At 40.3% G+C, this 25,478-nt stretch overlaps 1 protein-coding gene across 7 annotated transcripts in view; it reads right to left on the reverse strand.

Annotated features, from left to right (window-relative positions):
- The window catches only part of INSIG2 (insulin induced gene 2), a 55,436-nt gene extending 32,398 nt beyond the window's left edge, over nucleotides 1–23,038 (reverse strand). The window contains exons 1-7 of one of the 7 annotated variants that reach the window (XM_064586426.1): nucleotides 22,638–22,823; nucleotides 18,106–18,217; nucleotides 16,852–16,951; nucleotides 16,170–16,551; nucleotides 9,674–9,798; nucleotides 6,343–6,509; nucleotides 6,061–6,160 (exon numbers count right to left, since the gene is read on the reverse strand). In XM_064586426.1, coding sequence (XP_064442496.1) covers nucleotides 6,061–6,160; nucleotides 6,343–6,509; nucleotides 9,674–9,798; nucleotides 16,170–16,413 — 636 coding nt within the window. In that variant the 5' untranslated portion in view covers nucleotides 16,414–16,551; nucleotides 16,852–16,951; nucleotides 18,106–18,217; nucleotides 22,638–22,823. Of the gene's footprint in view, nucleotides 1–3,430; nucleotides 5,226–6,060; nucleotides 6,161–6,342; nucleotides 6,510–9,673; nucleotides 9,799–16,169; nucleotides 16,552–16,851; nucleotides 16,952–18,105; nucleotides 18,218–22,512; nucleotides 22,532–22,637; nucleotides 22,824–22,971 lie in introns of those variants that run through there. The other 6 variants (XM_064586425.1, XM_045868993.2, XM_045868990.3 and 3 more) reach the window with 6 other exon arrangements.
- Nucleotides 23,039–25,478: the final 2,440 nt, after the last annotated feature.

Consider the following 25,478-nt stretch of genomic DNA (forward strand, 5'->3'; position numbering starts at 1 on the left):
ATTTGAGAAGGAAAGAGAAGAAAAACAGAGAACAAAGAAATAATAAGAACAATCCACCCCCCACCGCCCCAAAAAAAGGCCTGAAGTAAAGAGGAAATGTCTCTGACTGAATAGGATTAGTAGAAAAAGAAATCCTCCTACACAACCTGTGGTGAAATTTCAGATGATGGAAAAAAAAAAAAAAAAACCATCTAAAAATAAATAAATAAAAAAAGGGAGAAAGGACTCTATTTAAATCCCAATCCAATCAAGGCATCTGGATAAGTATTTCATTCAAATGGTTGGGAGGACTACAGATAAGACCAGCCTTTCCACCTGACCTCTGAGGTCCTTCCAGGTAACACCAATACTGCCGTTAACAGCTGGGCACCCAGGCCTTGGGTCTCCACTCCACTGCTGTGCATCTCCACCCACTTTGGTGAACTATGTAGACAAAGCTGTTTAGATCACACCTTGGACCTCAGGATCTGGAAATGTTCCACTAAATTCCTGACTACAAACCCCAAGCCTTCACCTTTCTTGTGAAAAAGGGTTTTTTACCTCAGGGCATGCAGTCCTTTTAGCTCACCTTATTCTTTCACACTGTTAAGTCAGCACTGTTGATTCAACTTCCTTCCCCAATTTGCCTGGATCCCATGATAAAAGATCCCTTGATCTTTCTTTAGGAGCCTCCATTCATTTTTCACATAGCCTTTGTGCCATGTCTTCTGATAAATTCCCAATGAGTATCAATCTATCCCATCACAATTGCCCTAAACTCCTGGGTTACTGTGGCCCTCTCCGGCCCCCAAGACATGGCACATCCATATTGATTGGCTCCACTGCAAGAATCTTATCTTGAGCCTCACCGGAGTCCTTGAAGGCCTCAAAATGTTCTAGAAATTCTTTCTTCATCTCTAGTCAGTCCCTGTAGAGGCTGTCCAAATCTCCACCATTCCCTCAAAGTTCTCTAGCTAACCCCAGCTCCCCTCACTTGTAATATATGACTTAGTATATGATCAGACTTGTCCCAAATATATTTTGTAAGCTATTGGTATACAATGAAATATTTTAAATGTTAAGCTAAAGTAGGTTAGGAAAAGCATTTTTCAACATAAAACAATCAGACACATCTCCCTTATCTCTAAGGTTAGTAATTCCTTCCAACTGCACTCCATACTACCAGCTCCCCTCTGCCACAAAGTGGCTCTGGTTTCAAGCACATCACTCTTCTATTTCTCATCCCACTTCTGACCACACCCCCTCCACCTCCTTCACCAGCTCTTCTGCCAACACGCCAGTAGGCCTCAGATCTCGTCTCCATTTGCTGTAACATGCTCCTTGGGGATCTCATCCACCTCCACAGCTTCCAAGATCATGGACACATGACAACGACAAGCTCCCTCATTTTCATCTAATAACCCAGACTCAAATGTCCAATTGCTTATGATGCATCTTTACCAATGTCCCGGACATAGCTCCACCTCAACTGATCAAACTCATTAACTTTACCCGCTCACCTGCTTCTCTGCATTCCTCTCTGGTTTATGGGAATACCATCCACCTAGTTTTCCAAGAAAGAAATTTTAAGTCACACTTCTCTTCCTCACCCTTCACACTCAAGTCATCAAGTTCAGATGACTTAGTCCAACATGTATCTCAGTGTGTCCCTCACCCTTCGTTCCCAAAGTTAGGATCTCTCTCTCACCTCGAACATTCCCCTCATCTTATACGCGTCTACACCAATGACTGGCAATCTGGGCTGCACATTAAAACCGCCTGGGGAATTTATGAAAATCCTCATGTTCAGGGCACACCCCAGGCCAATTATTTTAGAGTCTCCGGGGGTGGGAACCCGGCATCAGCATACTTTTACAAGTTCCCATATGATTCCAAAATGCAGCCAATTTGAAAATTTTCCCAGAATTGAAGCTGTAAGCACACAGAATAAAGTGCATATTGATTAGCAAGCAAGAAAAGTAAAAACAAATCTAAAGCTAAACAAGTCAAACTGAAACTGAGTAACGATGAAGATAAAGAAAATACTGTGTAAAAGCTCCTGGAGAGAAAAAACAAGATGACCTACAAAGGAAAGAAAAATCACACTAATAGCAGATTTACCATCTGCAACATTAGATGGCATAAACAATGAGTTAAAAGTCTTCAACATAGGGCACCTGGGTGGCTCAGTTGGTTAAGCGACTGCCTTTGGCTCAGGTCATGATCCTGGAGTCCCGGGATCGAGTCCCGCATTGGGCTCCCTGCTCGGCAGGGAGTCTGCTTCTCCCTCTGACCCTCCTCCCTCTCATGCTCTCTGTCTCTCATGCTCTCTGTATCAAATAAATAAATAAAATCTTTAAAAAAAAAAAAAGTCTTCAACATAATGGGGGCGGGGGGTGGGTGGGAACTATGAACCTAGAAATCTAAGGCCTGCTAAACTGTTCTGGGAGAATGAAGCAGATTCTTCCAGACATGCAAAGCTAGGACTCTACTACACACAGACCATCACTGAAAGAATTACCTTACAAAGAACACACAGTTGACCTTTGAACAACATGGGTTTGAACTGCACAGGTCCACTTATATGTGGATTTCTTTTCTATAGATGTGGTACAGTACTGTAAATGTATTTTCTCTTCCTTATGATTTTCTTAAGAACATTTTCTTTTCTCCCTCTTTATTATGCGAACACAATATACAATACACACACAAAATATGTGGCAATCGACTATGTTACCAGTAAGGCTATGAGTAGTTAAGTTTTGGGGGAGTCAAAAGTTACACAAAGATTTTGGACTGTGCAGGGGTCAGCGCCCCTACTCCCACGTTGTTCAAGGGCCAACTGTATTTCACTGGGCAGGCAAGTGAGCCAAGATGATTGGAGAGCTATTTAATAATGACCAAGTCTGGATTACACCTAGAAAATATAAGACGTGTGAATATATGCACCACTAAGAGGTTCCAGTGCCCTTGATTAAAGTAAAATAGCTCAGTGCAAACAAATAAATTTTATAACACAAGTATTAGCAGGATTCTGGCTAGCTAATTTTAATTGTTTTCCTGTGCTTTTGTAGAATCTATAGTTTCAGTTTTCAAGCATTTGCTTTCCAGAACTTTAATAAAAGGAAGCGCTGTCTATGTAGCAATGTTAAAAGATGTCTACCGCTTTCTTTCGTTGCAAAAAAATGGATGTAATATATTTACATGCTTATCAAAATAGCAAAACAATTTTACTTTTTGCCATTAATATCTTTTCTTATTTTCTAGATGATCTGAAAATAACTTGAGAATTCCCAAGTGGGATAATCATTCAATTCCTGGAACATCAGACTTGGTTTCCTTTCATTATTTCTTAGCAAATTCAACCATACACATTAATTTTATTAAACTAATCCTCAGTATTAGATTCTAAGATTTAGCACGAGGAAGAAAAAAAGACTCTTAACCAAGATGATAATTATATATTTAATACATCTTGCTTTTAACAGCAATTTTCAAAGTAAACACATCATAGACCTTATAACTTATTAAAGATTTATAGTGCTTACAAAGTTGATTCTAAAAATATACCTTATTTGTTCTAAATGAATAACATTATCTGGAAGATAGAATAATAAATTATAGTAGTATGTTTACCACCACTATAGTTAAGATTGTGTACATATATTCAATATGAAATCCCTTTAGGATCTTCACACTTTCAGCCTTAAAATGTAAAAGCAGATTAAAGTTTGGCATAGGAGATCTCAGTCTGACAGCAATGGTTTTAAAAATATCTAGTTGACATATTATGAGAGCATGGGCACATGCACATACATTTCTACATGTACATTCTCTCTCACTCCATCCAACACACACACATACACACACAGACACACAAACCCAAAGTAAGCAGAAAGTTCCACCCTTGTGTATCAGACAAGTGTCATCAATTTCAAAAATAAAAATTGAGAAAAAAGTTAACTAACAATATGTTTAAACCACACCTAAATGGTTCCCATTGTTGGAAAGATATGCACAAAACTGCTATCGAGATCTTTAACATGCACAGTATATGCCATACTCAGCACATTCTGGAACAGGCTCGAACTGTTCACCAATGGATATATGAATACGTAAAAAGAGATGTGCTCATCCATTTCCCGGATGGCATTCCACTGACAGTCACGTGACCCAGCCCAGCTAATGTGGTTTGCTTCGTAGAACCCAAAAGATTACAGAACCCAAGAGAATTAGAAACTTCATGTCGATCTGTTTGGGGTTTCTTGGGTGTTCCATGTGCAAAAGCAATGGGTTACTGTACCGCAAATGACAGTATCATTTAACACTTGTGGCACTGCTAAAAGTCATTTTGGTATTTCTATAACATATTTATTCTAGCTAAATTTCCCAACAGTGCCTTCTTTTAATTATATATAGCCTTGTAGACTTAGACTTAAAATAATTTAACGCTGATAACCCTCTCCTGCTCATTGCTTTTATCTCCAGTAGAATTCCTTTTTGGACTCTCTCCAGTAATGCAGGTTTGAAAATGTTCTATGGAAGTTCATTTTCATTATCACTTAAAATACCCCAAGCTCTCTGAGACAACATTAAAATAGAAACTAACCACACGTCAGGGCACCCATAATTCATACTGCTGTGATTAGAAAAATGAAAAGGCACAACAGTAAGCAAAAGAGAATATACCAGCTTTCCACTTTTCTCTTTCTTTCTCTTTTTTGGCTTTCCTCTTATTTTATTTCACTAAGTTTATAAACTGTTCAAGCATTCTTATACTCTGCGTGACAATAACAGTATTTTGGCACATCAACATTGTGATACAATATATAGTATGTTTAAAAAAATTAATTAAAAAATTTCATCTATTAATGAACACGTTTCATGTAGTGCATATATATTTTAGTTATTTAAGTCAAATACATCAAGGTTTGTAACTGATTTTACACATGAAGCAATCACAGATTGCAGTAATATATGCATGTGTGCATGTACATGCATGTACGTGTGTGTATGTGTGTGTGTATATACATATATATCTATATATACACATACACACACACGCATACACACATATATATACACCAATCAAGGGAAAAACTGCATCCTGGCAATTTTACAGTCCGAAGCTTTGTTGATATAGCTATCATTTACATGCCCTTTTCATCTTGTTTTTCTGTACAAAAGATATATTTTTGCCTTCTTCATTCCTGATGAGATTTTTCTGCGATAACTTTACATTCATACTGTAAAAATTAAAAGGTTAAAAGGTTAACAGATTAATGTTTATTTTGAATAGCAATTTCCACACAGACTAGAAATTGATACTTTATTAATGTATGCCCACTTTATTTGTCAAAGAATCTGAGAGTTATGCAAGGATTAGAAGCAAATGACGAATGTGATAGGGAAAAAGAAAGTTCACAGGTCGAGAAGTAAAAGAGACATGGAAACGCAGGCAAAAGACAAGGTTTCTGCATTACAAGCAAATAATAACAGTATGATTCAGATCAATCCTACAACACAAAGGGAGGCAAAATAGGTTTCTCTGAGTGCTTGGTAAGGCCAATCAGCAAAGGAAAGGTCATGAACTTAAGGACGGGACTGATATGGTGAATTCAGGTAATATTTTCTCAAATCACTTTACAATTTCAAGGGGAAAAGTCTATTACATTAGCAAAATCTTCTGGTCAAAAACAGTATTTTAGAAGTACAGCTACAGATGTGTACCCCCAATTCAAGATAAAGGAAACTAATGGGTTTAAGATAATGGGGTGGCCAGATTATCAAAAAGACAGCCACTCAATTCTCCTAGCTGGCTACAATAATGTAAGTGACAGCACTATTCGTGAAACTGCTGTGGCCTTTGGATGCTGTTCCTGGCCCTGCCATCCATGACAGAGGTGACCAACAGCGTCTTTTTTTACAGATTAGTAAAAAAAATTAGAGAGTAAGTCCTATCACCATATCCGTAACACATTTTAGCTTTTCTACCCAGTGGTTCCTTCGACTTTTAGTGTGCTTGGCTTGGAGAAAACTTGTCTTACATCTCAATAACAGATGAAATAAGCATCAGCTTACCATTGCCAGTTGTCGACCAATGTTTCCCATTGTTATGCCTCCAGCAAAAAATATACACGGTAACCAAGAACGAACATAGAGAAAATCTGGAGATGTATATCTAGAATAACAGAAATGTTTTTAACAACCCACAGAGGAAGTATACAACGATAATCATTAAGAAAATTACAATGGAAATAAGTTACTCTGTACATTAAAGTGGTTAACCCAATTTTTAAATCTCAATTCTGAAATCAGTTGTCATTTATTTCTTTTAGCAAAAGCACCGAAAAGAATACTTACTGATAAACACCATTATAGACTAGCAGTTGAGTGACCAAGGTTGCCAAGAAAGCAATTCCTACTCCAAGGCCAAAACCACTTCTAGATCTATCAAAGGTCCACCAGAGTCCAATGGAGAGTGCAGCCAGTGTGAGAGACAACTGTATGTTGTTATCAAAATCTACTTTCTGAGATCAGTGTTAAAGAGTCATCTTAAAACTTGTAACCAAATAATACCACCTGTTCATTTTTCTAAAATAAGAGATGTTACTATTGAGATGGGACTTGATTGCTTATTCTAGGGTGAGTTCAGTCCTTTCATACAACGCAGGACACTGGGTGAGATTAAAACTGTCTCTGATATTTACTAAAGATACACAGAGGGCATGATATTTCATTAATAGATCCCACCTACTTGTAGTTCCCCCCAGCCCCCCAAAAAAGCCCTCTTTCTACATTCACAATTATAAGATCAGACCCATTATTTGAGAAATGCTTTCTTTGCTAAAAACGTAACCAGAAGTCTCGGAACACAAGTACTGCTAAAGGAACGCACTTTTGCTAAAAAAGAAACCAATATTACTTCTCAAACAGGTTCAGAATTACTTGCGAATCATACAAGAACTTGAAAATAGAAGAGTTGACAGCTATTTAACAGGGTACCACATTCTCTATATGATTTACTGACAGACACATTTTATAATAATGCAGTTCAGAAACAAGAGGACCAAGGACACAGTATCCCTTTCTATTATGTCAACTGTTCTAGTTTTAATTTGTTGAGGATAAAGCCTTGAAGTGAACATTATCTTGCAACCTGCCAAGCTATTTTGGTGCCTGAGACTTTCTGGTATAGGACAGTTTGCTCAAATGATATTTTATTTCCGTCACTTACTTAAGCATCTATTCACAAATGTGCGGTCCTTTTCTACTCCAAAATCTCTGGGCAAAATAAAGCTTTACAAATTCAATTTTCTCATTTCTTTGCTAGAGGATTACACTAAAGGAATTAATTTCAAATATCATTAAAAGGGCATTATCTATGTCCCAAAGGCCACATCTTGGCTCTATATCCAGCTCCCCAGGGGAAACTAGATAGCTCGCCAAACTAACTGGCCATGCTGCAACTACAGAGAAGAGAGAAGTTCAAAAAATGCATATAAAACTATTTCCCCACTTCCTTTAACATCCCATCATTTACCAGCCACCCCCACCCTTACCACACCAGCTAGTATCTCCAACTCCCTCTTCACTTACTTCTCAGCATCGGAGGACTGTTGCTGGCCATTCCCTCAAGGTCATTTCTTGACTAGGCTTGATTTACCCCAAAAAACCCTATAGCTTATGGTATGCTTTCTGCAAAAGCTTTCCTTATTCTTTAGCAGACATTATACCTAACACTCCAAAGGAAAGGTTATATGTTCTGATTTTTCTATGCAATAGACATTCTTATAAACAGTAGAATTTGATATTCACTGAGTTCTATCTTTGATAACTAAATTAACTTTATTAAGGGTCAGAGGAAAATAAGGTTTCTAGGGTAAATAGGTAAAATACTTCTACCTGAAAAATAGTGCCATGGGATTTTCTCTAGTCTAAGGGACCTAATATTATTAAGTCTATGTTATAAATTTTGCAGACATTTTGGACTTTGCTTCAATGGCGGACAGAACAGTTAAAAATTGCTATATTCAAGTATCTCATTGACAGAGAAAGAAAAGAATGACTGAAGCAAAAATTTTAAATTAGATATATAAAGGTTTTTAAATTACAGAAAAGGCTATCTAAATTTCTCTACTTAAAAACACCTGAAACATCTGGGATAGAACGGCCTAACCCACCAGTTGGGAGGGAAATTTACATGCTTAGGGGGCTCCTGAATGGGAGAAGGAACCCTTCCCTAGATTTGAGCCAGGATCTCTGGGGTCTGGTCTCAGCTCTGTCCCAGCCTCGCAGTATGAGTGCCTTGGCAAAGTACCTAACCCCTCTAGCTTTCATTTGTCTTACTATCTTTAATAAAGAAAATGTGGAACTGGGTGATTTCTAAGTTTTCCTCTAGGTACAATATTCTATGAGTCTATCTTTTGAAGCCCTCCCAACCACTAGATTTGTTTGTTATAAAATCCTAAATCTCAAAGATTCCTCCAAGCTAAACATGTTGGGAAATTCTTTAATACAAAAGGAAATGGAAAAACAGATTAGTAACCGCCACTGGGGGGCTTCCAAATTCACAGATCCCCAAGGGCTAGCACAATTGGGAACAGAAAGGCAAATATGTTTGCAGAATGGAGGACCTTGCCACTTGCCTTTGTTCCTCTCCCAGGCTTCTCCAGAACACCGCAATACTTCCCATAACAGACACAGGAAACCACCTGCCACGTGACCCACCCTCTCTCCCGCTAACCACCAGCCGTGAGCCCAGTGCAGAGCCACAAGAGAGAACCCTGGGCAGCCTGACCTGCACTGCGTGCTCTTCCCAGCACCAAAGCTCCTGCCCCCTCCACTCTCTAAGCCACATCTTCTAGAAAAGGGACAACTGAACTAGCCAGTCACAGGCTCTCTTCTCCAAAGGAAGGACAGGGGTGGGGGAGAAGAGGAGAAGCAGCAGGGAGGATGACAGGATGAAAGTCTTATGAGGGCAAAAACTTTTGTTCTGGGGTGGACATTTTTTTCTGTGGTATCGGGGAGAAGGGAAATAGAGGCTACTTTACCCTTCTAGCTGGGATACTCTAAAAACACTCATTACTCACGAAATAAAATGTCAAAACCCTAAATGATCAAACTTTAAAAATATGTACCTTAGGGACAAATGTTCTTTTTGGCCAATGTCTAAGCTGAACATTTCCACTTATGCCACCTTTAAGAACATTTATGCGGTTTGCTGGCGTCGATTAAAACCAAAAGATGAGTCCTTTTTTTGGGAAAAAAATTATAGGTTCCTTAAATTAAAAACAAACCAAAAAACAGCCAGCACCGGAAGCCACCACATGTCCTCACTGGCAAGTCTTAAATGAAGAGAGAGGAAAGAAATCCTTTGAAAATGTATCTGTTTCAATCTTGGAGTTACCAAAACTATACGGAATTATGTAACCTAATTTAAGAAAAACATGCAAAATGTTTAAACGTGCAAAGCTTCTCAGTGATCCTGAAACTCGGGGATTTAAATGGAAGGCTATACCCCGCCCAGTAACTGCAAGGCTGCTACTGTGATGTTTCACGAATAGAGCACATTCTTTCTATGCTAAGGGGAAGTACCACATTTTGACAACAGTGCAGTTGCAAGGGACTATTTAACCTTTGGTTTGTCGGCGCTGCTTTGTGATTATGCATTTCGTTACAGCAGAAAGGATACAGCGCTGGCATGATTTATACCAACAAAGACGGCTACGCACCGCATCACACTGGACCACTCTCTTTTAAATTTATGTGGTTCTCCTAGGTGCCTGTCAATGCAGGGGTATAATAACCCAATCACAGCTGTGGAAAAAAGGAGAAAAAAAATTAAGTCATCTCCAATGCTATACCGGCAAAACTTAAGCTAAAAGAGTCACTACAACCCCCACAAGCATTTGAAAGATTGTTTCAGAAGCTCTCCAAGTTACTTAACATCAATCACCCATATTTTTAAACTTACCTCCCCAAAGGAAAAAAAAAGAGATAACACCACTGCAGAAAGCACTGCAAATGATTACAACAGTATTCCAAATTATAATTGGCAGAGTGCTATTTCAGTGTATGATTCACAATTTAGCAGTTTGGACTAGATGGTTCATGCTACTTCTCTACGACTACTATCTCTGAGATTTGAAAACATCAAACCAGCTGGCAGTTAAACAATGTTCTCTCTGAACCACACAAGCATGAAGCGCGCTATAAAATGCCCCAAACTGTCTAAAGAGAAGCTGGAAGTATAAATGTGTACAATACAGTCACCCCACACACAGTGTTTGTTCGGATGGCTACAGCCGGCCTACAGATTATTCTATTGCCTCTAGCTTGTCTCCTGCGCCCAGAGCTGTGTCCTGACGTTCCCTTCCCCCCTGGCCTTCTAATGAGTCCCTAGGTCATACTGTCAAAACAGGGAAACTTGCAATAGAAATCTACATGTAAGCCTCATTCTGCACATAGGAAAACTTAGGAAACATAATCTATAAGAACTATACGTTTTTGGTTAAAATTCAAATTCACTCTTAAAAATCGGAAGTCATTTTGGTACATTTCTTAGTTTTGGAAAGAACATCTTGAATGTTAACCATGTAATTATGAATAACTGTAGGCAAAATGTCTATTTGTGATTGAGACTCCAATTATTCACACCCAATTTTTAATTAAAATACATGTCAAACTTCAACATTTTATTCATGTAATGGGAGAAGATTTTAAATGCTAAGTTAGTCACTAAAAAAAGACCTTAATGAACCAAAATATTCTTCAACAAGTTCTAAAGAAAATGTACTTCTACAGATTAAATTTAACAGGAAATAGCCAGGCAGCTTTGACTTGCTAATCTTCCTAAAAACAGAATGGTCATGTTGCCATTAAGTAATAAAGACACAATTGTCACATCGGTTGAAAGCAATGTTTAAAATGTCCAGTGCTACCTATGATGTATCTTGAAATTACTGTACCAAAATCCGAGTGCCTGAGTATCAGGAACCCCCTGCCTGGCCTGGCGTTGGCTAGCTCTATCTTACAAATGATGTATTCAATCAACCTTTAAGGAAAAACAGAAATCAATTAATATCAAAAATCACAGGCTAGCATACCAATGGAGCAGTATTAAAAAGAGGCCGCAGAGTCACCCCTCCATCTGGGGGTGAGCGGCTGCAATGATGTATGTGTGCTCTAATCCACAAATCTGAAAGTACTCTTCTGAGTTAGGCTTTTGCTGAGTATAGATGGTTCACAGACCATCAAGAGATTAACAACAAATTTCAGCAATGCGGACCTCCAACAACCGTCAGTAAATTTAAAACTTTCATATCATATTCCTATTTAAAAGGCTCAGCTCTAAAATCCTGGGAGATTAACTGACAGCATTTCCAAATTCCTACAAAATTAAAATGGCAATAAGCATGCCTAACAGTTGAAATACATCTAAATGAATATTACCTCTTTTTTTTTTTCTCAAGGGGTCATGAAACTAACAGCTCATGTCATTCCTCACTCTCACTCTCCCTCTCTCTCCTCCCTTTGCCTGTTGCTGAGTAAAATCAACTAAGATCAGGCATTCCAAGTCAATTTTCCTCAGCAGCTGATGCCATAGGTAAAGAATTATCACACAGAGAATACTGACGTGTGTGCACAGATATAAATAAGTAAAATTGACTAGATTTGTATGCATGTGATGTCAGACTCACAACTGAGAGACAACTGAGGAGAGAAAGCAAAAACACAAAAAGGAATTTAAACTGCCACGCTGCCAACCTTGGGATTTGCCAATAAAAATCAAATCCATTGAGTATGCATGGTTCTCGGTTGCTCACTGAGAAGGAGAATTCGAGGAAGCTTGTCACTTCCCATTAACATCTTCTTCCTTCCCTTTAAATAAAGGCATGGCAGAGTCTGATAGCAATATCTATGGCACAGGGAGGCTCCACCGTTTGAGAGCTCAGCATAAGTATGTCTGGGCTTCTTTTCTCTTTCTCCCGACTTTTTTATTTTAACAAGAGATTGTTAAAATCATGCCCGTGTAACATTATATGCAAACATCGTCCTGCTTAATTGGAGGGCTCTCTGATGCAAAATAACATTTCTTGGGATAGATTTAAGTTACTTCCCAGTGACCAGTTACAGCATACCAAGCCAAAACCAGAAGAAGTTTGTAAAACATCAATATTAAGGCATCACTTTTTCACGGTAGTGTGTTTAATTCAGTGATGCACTAAGAGGAACAGTTAAATCAAATGTTTTGCAAGGAGCAGGGGCTGAAAAAAACAAAGCCACTGAATGAGACAGACTTTCATGGAAAACTACGACAGGATATGCAATGTTTCATTCAATAAACACTTAAGTTCTTGATTATTTGCTGGGAATTTAAAAAGAAAAAAGAATAAGACATGATCCTAGCCCCAAAGTGAGCACAGAAATGATGCAATACAGTAATATGTTAGGGGTGGCACTGACAGGGCCTAGTGGGGGCCCAGTCTTCTCCTGGCATGAGCTAAGGCGAGGCAGGGTGCTGGAGTGTAGGGAAAACTTCACGGAAAAAGTGGCCCCCGAGGTAGGAGCCAAGTTCAGCAGGTCAGTGGTGTGGAAATGGTTTTCTAATCCAAGGGAAATTCTGGGGAAAAGCATGGGCAGTTCAAAATATCCACCATCACCTGGAAACTGTAAGCTTTAGGCAAAAAGGGAGCTTCAGAAAGACTCTGAAAAAGACAAAAGTTGGCAAGGGTCATATCGCAGAGACTACCCTGCAGACACTGGGGAATCAGGAAATAATGCCATTGCATTTGTAGCAGATAGAGAGGTGCTCGCTCTTACAGTGCTGAGTGTACAACAACACATGATGGGGACAGGGGACTGGCGGGTGGTCAGAGGACAAAATTAGAAGCAGAAAAAGAAAAACCTGAAAATTCCCATCACAGTGGTAGAGGGCCTGGTCCAAGAGAGAGAGGCAACATGGAAACTTGGAAACTTGGGAGGTGGGAGCAGAAGTCTTGCAAGGCTCTCCAGGAACTGGGTAAATGACTGCCTGGCTAAACTAGAAAGATTTGTTTTTTCTTTTAATGTTAGATATTAGTTTCATAGGTATGAATATAACTTGGTTACTTGCGATTTTCAAGTCAATTTCCCTAGTTATTTTACCCACACAATGATGGTTATCTTTTTCCTCTTTTCATTCCTCAGAAAGATTCCTTTGCAGCCCTCCGTAACATTCAAAAGGTTTCTAACTCTGATTCTAATGCACTGCACACATTGAGAAGTTAATCAACTTGAAACACCAGCCATTATTAAATTAAAAATAGAGAACTAAGAAAAGAAAAATGAGATCAAAGGAAATGTACCAGAGTTCTCTACTGGGTGTCCCTCCAGAAGCACTGCTAACAAATTTTCCAGCACTACGTGCTATAGGGGAAGATAGCAAATAGCCAGGGACCCTTCTGTTTGCATGCAGAAAGTGGTGATTCTGCAGAATCTCCAGAAGGTAGCTGCTCTGTCTATGAATATTAGTTGGATAGGAAAAGCAAAGGACAATTATCAGTTTTTCTGACTTAAGATGGTAAGAACTAGAGTGTTTTGAAAATGCATACCAGCACATGTACACAAAAACATATACATACTTCAAACACACGTAAACATGTACACACTATGTTTCTTGTATCATTAACTTCTTATTTCCTTGATATTTTCCCTAAAATTGGGGGCAGGAGGTGCAAGAATCCATTTTCCACCTTTGGCAACTTTCATAAATCTGGTATCTTCACTCTAATCTACTAAATGCCATGACTCACCCAACAAAATCAGTAGCAGAGTCAACTGGAATCTAGATTTCCAAATGCCTCTCTACTTCCGTGTGCCCATGTACCTAGTGGAATGCACTGCTTTCAGGAGAAACACTTAAGCAAGAAATGTAAATGTAAATCCCCCAAACGGAGAAGTATGAAGTTAGGTTTGCAAGTGTAACAGACCTAATGGCTGGGAAAAGGAAGGAAAGCAGGGACAAAGTAACTGAAATGTGCCATTAACATTTGGAATTTTCCTTCCTAAATATGAGTTTGTGGCAAAAGTGCCCACGCCACACGGACAGACGCAGGCCCTGGTCCTCTCCTTAATGGAGGTACACTGAAACCTCAGTCAAGTGCTCCTGCCCCAGCCACAAATGTCCAGCACACAACAGTATGTTCCATCCAAGCCTGGCACTTCCTCTGCAAGCTTCAAAAGAGGCCCCCTGAGTCATGGGGAAGTGTGAGGAGCTTCCTCTTTCCCCTTCTCTGGCCTGTGATGCTGGACCCAGTTGCACCATTCACCGGCTCTGAGACCCTGGGCTCAATGACATCCTCTCTTCATCTCAGGCTCCTCATTTCCCCAAAGTAGGCACAATGCCAAAATCTCACTCCCAAAGTTGCCCTACAGATCCCTGGGGTTAAGGGATGGGCCTAGCACATTAGGAGGCAGTCAGTAAGTAATAGTGTCCCTCCCCTGACCTTCCTTTTGTCTATTCTGAAAAGACATGTTCTTCTGAATCCCAAGAAGCTTCAACCGGTAGCCAGACAGCAGCTACACCACACAAGAAAATAAACAAACTAGAAAGAGACGATGGGAAAACTTAATTTTTCTCTTTTGAGTTTAGATGAAAGAAAATACATGAGGACTAGTAGACACAACAGAGAATGATAAAATATAATTTATGCTTTCTCCTCTATTTGGACGAGTTTGCCTAGTCTCTCAGAAAATGTAATAACCCTGGGGAAACTACGAATCACTGCCTTTATAAACTTTTAATGTGAATATTGTAATAGAGACATCGACACATAAACCACACTGAAACCTTACCACAACATGCCTTTCCATCCATGCAACTGTCCAGTAGGTTCCACGAGGTCATTCTAAAACATCTCACACCTAATTCCTCCCCCTTCAACCTCCAGCTTGAGGATGGAAGTCAAGAAGGATCTACATTATACTGCAAGGTATTGGTGTATTTTAAGTATGAGACACCAAATGGACATTCTAAAAAGCAATTTTCTTCCTCGATCAGATTTTTCTTCTACCACACAATGATGGCTTCCTCCTATTACTTCCTTTTATAAAATGTTATTAATCTAGTGGTCTCAGTCATTAGAAAAAGCTAAAGAGTATCCATTATGGAAGCTCCCCATTAAGTACGCTTTCTGAAATGCTCCACTTAATCTGTGACACACTGTCCACCAAAAGAGATCTAAAATAACTACTGAAATAGGATAATGACTTTAAGCAAAGAGAATCTACTTATTAATCTCTTTAAGTATTCTTTATCCTTAAAACACATTTGAAAATGAGATACCGAGAAAAAAAAAGCATGTACAAAAATCTAAAAAATAACATGAAGCTTGGGGCACCTGGGTGGCTCAGTTAGTTAAGCATCTGCCTTTAGCTCAGGTCATGATCCCAGAGTCCTGGGATCAAGCCCTGCGTTGAGCACCCTGCTCGGTGGAGAGTCTGCTTCTCCGTTTCTCTCTCCCTCTGCCTCTCCCCCTGCTTGTGCTCACTCTCTCCCTCTCTCTCTCAAATAAATAAAATCTTTAAAAAATAAAAAAAAAATAAAAAATAACATGAAGCTTTAAACTTGAATAACACTACTCCATCTTTCAAGTTTTCATCTGCTTCAAAAACAAGGCCATAACACACCTAGACCTAACCCTTAAAACCACAGTGACGATGATCATCAAAATAACTCAGAGTAAGACTTAATATGAGGTGGGCTGAAGAAAAGACAAAAGTAAGAAGTTAAAAGCCTCATCCCAAAGGGAAGCAAGATTCTTTTAAGCTTAAAATTTTAAAGTTCATAGGTCAGACAGAAATCAGACACAAGAGTACCTACCCTGTGATTCCATTTATATTACATGGGGGAACGGCAAAAATAACCTAGGGACAGGAAGATCAGTGGAAGCCTGAGGCTGAGGGTGGGGAACGGACGGCAAGAGAGCACAAAAGAATCTGTGGGTCATGGAAATGTTCTACAGCCGGACTGTGGTGGTTGGTTACACGACGGTGAGTGTTTGCCTCAACTCATGGAACTGTTCATTTAAAACAGGTCCACTGTCCTGCATTTAAATTAAAGCTGAAAAACAAGTACTGCCCAGACAACATCCACACTCATGTGCCCTCCTTCCTTTCTAAGCAGTATAGAAGCAACCTACACATACCTGAGGCTGTGCCACAGCATGGCGGTACCCACCACGCTGAAGAAAAGATGCTTGCGATCACGTCAGGTGGAAAGAGCGTCACATTTCTCTGAATCTGAAGTAAGTTTAACACTAGTGCAAGAAATACTCCAATAAAAAACAGTACCACTCCACGAATCATCAAGTTCACACTCCTGCTAGTGACAGAAGAAATGTAGGGGCCACACTTTTTGGGCTCAGGTGACTCTGTCTCTCCTTCTGCCATGGTTTCATACGTTCAGTAAACCAGCAAGGGAGGGAGAAAAAGGCTTTCCAGCTGAAAAGCCAACTGTCTGTCAATCAATGCAGACTGGCGTTTCAACAGTTACGGCATCTTATCCTAAAAGAGGACCTACCAGAAATCCTGTAAGAGATAAGAAAAAAGAAATCAATGTTTGCCTAATAAATGATCATACAATTTTTTTGATTTTAATACTAATTAATTTCAAAGTACAAATAATGAAATGACAAGCTTATCTATTTATTTAAATTAGTTATTTATTAAATAAGAAGTGGTTTAAAAAGCATTCTTATAAGCATGATATAATAAAAAAGTGTTACACTTAATATTTCCTAGGACAGCCTAAGTGACCTGCGAGGCTCAAAGGTTAGAATAATAATAAAAACAGCTTGCTCTGCTTCAGAGAAAAGCAGAGCAGGTTACCTGAGATAGTTCCACCAGAATCTGGAAGATTAAAATCCAGGTTTCTGTTTTTTTCTACCTAAATCTCCATCTTCAACCCCATCAGTTAGGACAGATGGGCCTAGAAATTTAGATAAAAATCTTTATACTTTACAAAAAGATAAATGAATTTATACAGAAAATCAACATATTCTAACTGAAAATTCTATACTGCTCACAATAAAATGTGACTTGCTCATGAGGATGACCTCCATAGGGGAACAAAATGTTTTCACGTTTAATGGTTATGTATTTGAATTTTTGCACAAAAGCATCTTACAAAACATACACTGGCACCCACTTACCTACACATACACCAAGCCCAGAAAGCAGACCTGCCCGACTCTTGGCAGGGCCACAGCTGTGTCCCACCCCTGCCTGGACCCTGTCAGCCCTCTGTTGCAACCACAGAGCTACTGTGACAAAGTTGCAATAGGAAGCAGAAGAAAGGAAGCTAAGAAAATGAAGAGTAACCTCATGGCTAGATTGTAAGGAGTTTTAGCCACTTGGCTCCTGAAAGCCACAGAAAGTAGTCTTCCTCTTGTGTTCATCTGGTTAAGACAAAGAACATCTGACATTTCTGTGAGCACACAACCCATGTGGAAACTGGGGGTTGGGGAGAGGGGTGCTGACTTTAGAAATAACCAGTATGAAAATGAGAACATTTACGAGTACTAGTAACTCTCATAGCCGATCAGTTCCACGTGATAAACACAGACAACAGACTGTTTGTTTGTTTGTTTGTTTTACTGACCTCTGTCACATCCAAAGCTCTGGGCCCAGATCACAGGGGGACATCTGTCCTCAAGCTAGTCCTCATAAACCTAACTTAGTCTATAGCATGACTGAGCTCTATAGCTTAGAGGACTACAGAAAATAGTACGTCTTCCGGCTGATTCATGGAGAAATACACTCTACACACCAGCTGAAAACGCCTGGAACACAGCTCCTTCTGATCTGATCTTGCAGACTCCTCCTTGCTGTGCTATCCAGCAAATTAGCATGCCAGGTGTTTAGTTGCTACAGGATTCTTCATCATCACCATCATCATGACTATTGATATAGCACCCATTTATGGAGGGCCTACTCCATGGCAGACATAGAATTAACCCTAATCTTCAAAATCATCCAAAGGTAAGTATTACCACCCTCATTTTACAAATGAAATGCAAAGTCAAAGAGATTTAGGAACTTGCTTATCATCACATGACACACAGTATCAGAACTGAATTTTACCTTAGGTCTGATTCCAAAACCCATCCTCTTCCCTCTAAATCTGAGCCCCATTCCAGCCCAACTCCTCAGACTTCTTTTTTGGCACATGGATTTATGGAAGGGGATTTGGTTACTGAAAAGACAGTAGACATGAGAAAAACTAACTCAACTATAATATATTCTCAATATAAGTAGGTATAATAGCACAAAGACCATGAGAGTAAATGTACCAAGGCCTTGAAATTTTCTTCAAAATTACTAGATCAAGGTGTAAAAAGATGTTTTAAAGAAAAAAAAATCAGGGGGTGCCTGGGTGGCTCAGTTGTTAAGCGTCTGCCTTCGGCTCAGGTTATGATCCCAGGGTGCTGGGATCGAGCCCCATATCGGGATCCCTGCTCCGCGGGAAGCCTGCTTCTCCCTCTCCCACTCCCCCTGCTTGTGTTCCCTCTCTCGCTGTCTCTCTCTGTCAAATAAATAAATAAAATCTTAAAAAAAAAAAAAAATCAGGGGCACCTAGGTGGCTCAGTCGTTAAGCGTCTGCCTTCGGCTCAGGTCATGGTCCCAGGGTCCTGGGATCGAGCCCCGCATCGGGTTCCCTGCTCGGCGGGAAGCCTGCTTCTCCCTCTTCCATTCCCCCCTGCTTGTGTTCCCTCTCTCCCTGTCTCTCTGTGTCAAAATAAATAAATAAAATCTTTAAAAAAAAAAAAAATCATATGGACAACTTACATACTGTATACCACCATACCGCGTAAGACCCTTCACTTCCCAGACTTCCAGTAGACACAGCAACGTGCCCCAACTTCTGCTGTTAAAATGGCTACTCGAGGACAAAGTATATAATTTTAAGTAGCCCCAATTCCTCTAGTGAATCCTCGTTTTATGTCTGTGATCCTTCCAAGCGGGAATTAATGGCAAAGGATGTTTTGTGTTGAATTATGTTTCTAAAAGAGCATAGTAACTTCAGCTTAAAAAGCGTTTTTCAGTTGTGCCAGGTCCCAGCTCACAATCACCAGTGTTTGTCAGAGGGCACTGGCATTTTGGGCAGGACAATTCCTTGCTGTGTAGAAGGAACTGCCCTAGGCATTGCAAAACACTTAACGTCCCTGGCTCGTGCCCACTAAATACCAAGGGCATGCCCCCTCGACCATTTGAGACAACCAAAACTGTTCCTACAATATTTCCAAATGCCCCCAGAGAGGCAATGCCCTCCCATTAAGGACCACTGATTGCCACAGACTATTTCCTCAAGCTAGAGACTTTCGAAGCTGTTTATTTATGTTATTCTACCACAGCTGTCTATTCAACCTTTCCTGGCAATGCTTGTTTATAGTTTCCTACTTCACCCCAAAAGTTTTCTTTAAAATTAACACAATATTTGGTTGGCGGCTGTTTATTTGAATGAGTTCTCTTTTTAAAGATCATATTTTAAAAATCCAAAAAGCTGATTTTTAGGACTATATTTGAACGAGCTCTCTTTTTAAAGATTATATTTTAAAAATCCAACAAGCTACTTTTTGCGACTACATAATAATACAATATTATATAATTCCTGGAGACAAAAATAAAAGGATGCTTTAGAATCACAGTAACCTAAAATTTAAGAAATAGAAGGGAACTGAGAGATCATCTATCCCAGGGGGTCCATGAGCCCTGAGGCAAAACAAAACAAAAAAAGTTGTGTATATATGCATTTTTCTGGAGAGTTCCACAGTTTATATCAAATACTTAAAAAGCCCATGATCCAAAGAAGTTAAGAACCAGTGATCTAACAGTTTTCTCATTTTACTGGCATATCAAATGAGACCCAAAGTGGTCAAGTGAGGTGACAAGATCAAGGCTGTGTACTACTAGATCTTGCTACCACAAATGTGTAAAGTGAACTCCTGGAAATGAACAGGCTCATTAAAGGGATAAAAAATTCCACAAGACCACTCACTCCCTAGTATGCAACAGTTCAGTTCCTTAAAAAGCATGCTGTTTAAATATCAGTCACAAAACAGGGGAGTGGGTTATTTAAATGAAAACTCTTGGGATTAAGTATCCCCTTAATCTGTTTATTGTAAAGTTCGGGTTTTCTGATTAGGTACTGATATTTTTTTTCTTAAAACAAAATGTACCTATACCTTTAAATATTACTCTTACATCAATGATAAATTTGATTCTTCTCCAAAATTTAAAAAAAAAAATCTATATTTGAAAAATTTAGATTACTCAAGAAATAATTTGCTGATTAGGGAAGAAGTCTTTGGTATTAAGATATTATTTAGAGAGACCAATACCTCAATAGATCCTCAATGATAATCCTGGTACAGAGGTGTTTTGGTTCTTTGGGGTTTTTTTGAAGGTTTTATTTATTTATTTGACAGAGACACAGCGAGAGAGGGGAACACAAGCAGAGGGAGTGGGAGAAGGAGAAGCAGGCTTCCCGCGGAGCAGGGAGCCCAGTGTGGGGCTCGATCCCAGAACCCAGGGATTATGACCTGAGCCGAAGGCACGACTGAGCCACCCAAACGCCCCGAGGCAAGTGTTTTTAATCCCCATTTTACAGAACAAAGTAAGTTAAGTAACTTCCTGAGATGATAACACTGTTACCAGGTAGCCCCAGGACTGGCATCCTCCCCCACATTCCCAACACTCTAGCTCCTTCTAGAGTTCTTTCCCATTTCACCACACTGCTCCAAGTACAAACACCATACAAAAACAATTACCTCGCCACACAATGGCAGCTTTTAAAGTCATGCTGATCAACCACTGTTAATACCAAAATAATGTGGGGGGGTTTTTCCCAAAAATTGACAAAGAAAAATCTCCCACAGTATATAAGAAATTCTTATTCTTCCTTGAGCCCTGACCTACAATTTATATAAAGTACATTACTGAACAAAAAGAAAAATAGTTCAAATAGTTTAGACAGATCAATAACAAATCATCAAAACTGGAAAAACATTAATCCAGCTATATGGCCGTTTGTTAATGGGTGATATTATTCCTTTAAAAAAAATAAGTAATAAGTGATTCAGGACTTTGTGAATGAATTCATTTGTGAATGAAAATCAAAGTTTATGTCTTCCACTGAAACAACTTTCAGGCAATAAGCATTTGAAAACAACAAACACACAATTTTCTAGTAACCTTAAGAAACGGCTGTATTTTATCAATTTCTACACCTCAATCCAACAAGACCATTCATCTTCCAATGATTAACAGCCACAGAAGTATATTTCTTTCCTCATATCACCCTATCTCTTCAAGTGTTTGGGTCAGATAGGCTACTAAATAATAAAACTAAATTACTACCTCACATCTTTCATCAGATGCTCTCTTAATTATAATGGCATTCTCAAAACAGAATAAGCATAAACATCAGGAAAAATACATTTATATCAATGAAAAAATTTAACTCTCCTTAAATAAATAAACACAAATGTGAATCATAGGCTATGCACACTAAAACTTCTAGAAAGACAAACATTTTGTCTTAAGACAATGCAACTCATCTTTCCTTTCTATGTTAAGACCCAAACACGGAAACCATTAAACAAGCAGCATTCACATCCCATTACTACTTTTAAATGTCAAGTCTCAGTCACTAAAAAGGTTACTCTATCATTTGGGAATAATTTTCTGATAACAAATTACTGAACTGCATTCTCTCCTTTCCTTTACAGCAGACCATTCCTAAAAACAACAGTTGTCAGTTTAAAAAGAATCAACCTCTTCCACTTTGTATCAGATATGTACTGACAACTACAAAAAATCACACTAGTCAACATAATGGGCAGAGAAAGAATGAAAGCGGAAAATAGGAAGAGTCCCAGGAACAGTACCTGGCCAATATTTTTTCCCTGGAGACCCTATTAGTCAGGTATCCCTTCATTCATTTTCACTCGGTGGGTGGCAATCAGGGCCAAGCCCCAAAGCTGGAAAACACAATCTAGCCACTGTTTGCCTTCATTCTCCCTGTACCTAGCACTGGAGCGTGCCTTCCCCTGCAATCCTCAGCCCCATTGCCAATACTGATCTGGGCCAGTTTCAGTGGCCCAGGAGTCAAGTCTACCCATTCCTTCTTAAAGCATCTCCTCATCAATCCTACAAAACAGGAAGCCCTTCATGGTATATTTTCCTAGACTATCAAGCTAACGCCATACTTTTATAACTTTTTTCCAACATTAACGGCATGGGTCATGATCACTGGTTTTAGCACACTTCCTCCCACCCCCACCCCCCGTCCCCTATCATCCACACCTCTTTCCTTTTCCAGATGGCCAATCCCCACTGAGCAACCCCAAAATCCCAGTAGCTTATCACCAGCTGACTTCTAGGTCCTGGCAAGTGTTCTCTTTGGACTGACCCACACACCTACTCCAAAGGTGTCCAATTCCAAACCAAAATGCCAAAGTCCCACTCCTCAACCCCGTATCAACATACCTTCTTGCGGATTCTAAACTTACTACAAAAGCCACCTTTTTGGATCCATCCTCCTCCCCAGCCTGAGTCTCCCTGGCTACCAGCCTCCCAAGTCCTGACAGCTCTATGCTTGACAGCTCGCCGACCTCCAGCTTCATCAAATCTCCAGGGTCGCCCTTCCCGCCGTCCTCCAGTCTTCTTTCCGCTCGGACACTCTTGCACTGTCCGGGGAGCCTCGGCCTCTCCCATGACCTCCGCCCGACCCCGCTGTCTCCTTCCGGACCTCGCCGACCCTTCACCAGGTAAGCGGGGCCCCTTGCCCTTCAGGCCCCATCTGTGGTCCTGGCTACCCGCACCTGCCAACAGGGTTCCCAGCCTGCAAAAACACAAGCAGTTCCTCTTCCCGAAGGCCATCCCCCTCCTCAGGCCGCTTCCCTCAGCACCATATCTCCCGAGCTTCGCAGGGGGACCCCAACTCACCCCCGCCTCCGCCATCTTCTGGGACCGGCTGCCGCCCCCCTCCTCCCCCCGCCTCTTCCTCCTCCCCTCCCACAACTCCGCCGGAGCCCCACTGCGCCTGTGCAGTCCACGAGGCGGTGCTCCGACGATCGGGGCAGAGGAACTTCCGGTTCGTACCCGCACTTGTTGTTAGGCCCGTGAGACGGGGCAAAAGGGCTTCCGGCTTGCCCGAAACCAGCCACTGCTTGTAGGTGTGGACTGTTTAGACGGTGGGAGGTGGCTAGGTCAGCTGTTGTTTGCTGACCAGGCAGTCGTGGGTTGTGACGAGTATCCAGGCCCTGTGGGCGGTGTAAGAGAATCGCGCACAAACACACGCACACTCTCTGGGAGGCGTGACCCTCAGCGCGTCCCTCTGCTCCAAAGGGAATTGAGGGCTCGAGCGCAGGCCGCCGGATCTCCCACCGGAGACGCTGACTCAGTACCTTGTGCTTTTGCCGGGCTTTACTCTTTACATTTTCCCCTTCCCTACTAAATCATAAAAGCATGATTGATATTTCTCTCATCTCCATCCCACAGCACTTCGCAAGGTTTTTATTGATAATCGTTCCCCAAGTTCGACCAGGTAGCACACTTTGAGCTACCTCTTTGGAAGAGCTTTAGAGGTGGATAAAAAAGTAGAGGAAATACAGAATCTTATCTTTGTTAGGAGGTGTGCTGTAATATGGATGTGATCAGGTTACAGTGGTCTTGAGGAAAGTTTTAGGTGAAATTTGGGCCTCGCGTAATTGTTTAAGAGCTTTCCATAAAAGTATCAGTTAATGAAATACCTTCTTTTTTTTCTTTGAGTGGTTAACAATAAGATGGATTTTTGTGTTTCCAACCTTTATATAAGTACACTTATTTCTCAAAATTAAAGTCTAAATTAAATCTGCAACAAAATGCATCTAGGCAAGTATTTATATGATCTTTCTTGTTTACTCTGTTTCCTGTAGCTCATAAATTTTTTTTTTTTTTTAAAGATTTTATTTATTTATTTGACAGAGACACAGCGAGAGAGGAAACACAAGCAGGGGGAACGGGAGAGAGAGAAGCAGGCTTCCTGCGGAGCAGGGAGCCTGATGCGGGGCTCGATCCCAGGACACTGGGATCATGACCTGAGCCGAAGGCAGACGCTTAACGACTGAGCCACCCAGGTGCCCCTCTCTTTTTTAAAAGATTTTATTTATTTATTTGAGAGGGAGAGCGAGAGGGAGCACAAGCAGGGGAAAGGGGCAGAGGGAGAGGGAGAAGCAGGTTCCCCACTGAGCAGGGAGCCCGCTGGAGATGCAGGGCTGGGTCCCAGGATCCTGGGATCATGACCTGAGCCAAAGGCAGATGCTTAACCAACTGAGCCACCCAGGTGATATTTTGCCATAAATTTGCCATAAATTTCTCTTCTATAGGTTTTTATACCACCAGTAAAATAAGATTTGGGCAGATTATACGGATGGATGAGGAATTTTAAAAGAAAAAGAGAAGAGTACATACTAAAGAGACAACAATCTCAAAAATGTCCTGACATTAAGACTCTCTGTAAAACAGTATGAGTTCTATTCATCCAGCTCATGTCTCCCCTAAGCCATCTTTTTCAAACACTTAGAAATTGCCTTCAAGAAAATCCTTATGGAAAATTTTAGCCTACAGAGGCATTTATTTTAGTTTAAATATTTATTTAAAGCTGGAAAACGTTGGTATATTCCAGGAATTGAAAAGAAGATAGAATCGCTGGGGGGTAGCAATTGAGAAGGAAGAGGTTACAAATTGAGGTTGTGTATTAATATCGTGATTGAGCACATACTCAATCTATGTGCCAGACACTGCTAAATTTAATTTCATTTGACCTGCTCAAAAACTCTTTTAAAATAGATATTATGTAGTAGATGAGGAATTAAGACCAAGAGCTGTGATACCCAATCCTGGCTGCATATTAGGATCACCCATGGATCTATTGAAATTTCTTGTGTCTGAGCCTCATCCTCCATATATATTCTGACTTAACTGGGCTGAGAAGAGGAGCTGAATCATTTTAACAAATTCCTTGTGTAATCCCAATGTGCAACCAAAGCTGAGAATCACTGTGTTAGAGTCAATTTGCCCAGGGTCACTTAGCAACTAAGTAAGTGGCAGAGGAGGCAGAAACTTAATCTAGATCTATCTGATTCCAAAACCTGTGCTCTTAGCTGCCCATTAGCACCGTCTACATTCAACAACATGTAGCACACACCACTTGCATGCTAGGAATTTTGTTAAACACTGGGACACAAAGATGAATGAGACAGAGCCTGTGCCTTAAATAAATTCAAGCCTTGTAAGGCAGAAGTCTCAGTAAATGAAACTAGGCCAGCTCACACAAGGTAGAAGCAAGTCAACTGAAAACTCTGTGTATTTCCTTCCAATTTTGAGCTAGATTGGCATGGAAGGTAACTGGTGGCAGGAAATCTAGGTAGGTGGCTATTGCAATTGTAGGCTGAACTAAGACAATGACAGGG

The sequence above is a fragment of the Mirounga angustirostris genome, unplaced genomic scaffold (genome assembly GCF_029215605.1).
Source record: "Mirounga angustirostris isolate CCGP_5_RB_7025 unplaced genomic scaffold, mMirAng1.0.hap1 SCAF_3, whole genome shotgun sequence".
Classification (NCBI taxonomy): Eukaryota; Metazoa; Chordata; class Mammalia; order Carnivora; family Phocidae; genus Mirounga; species Mirounga angustirostris.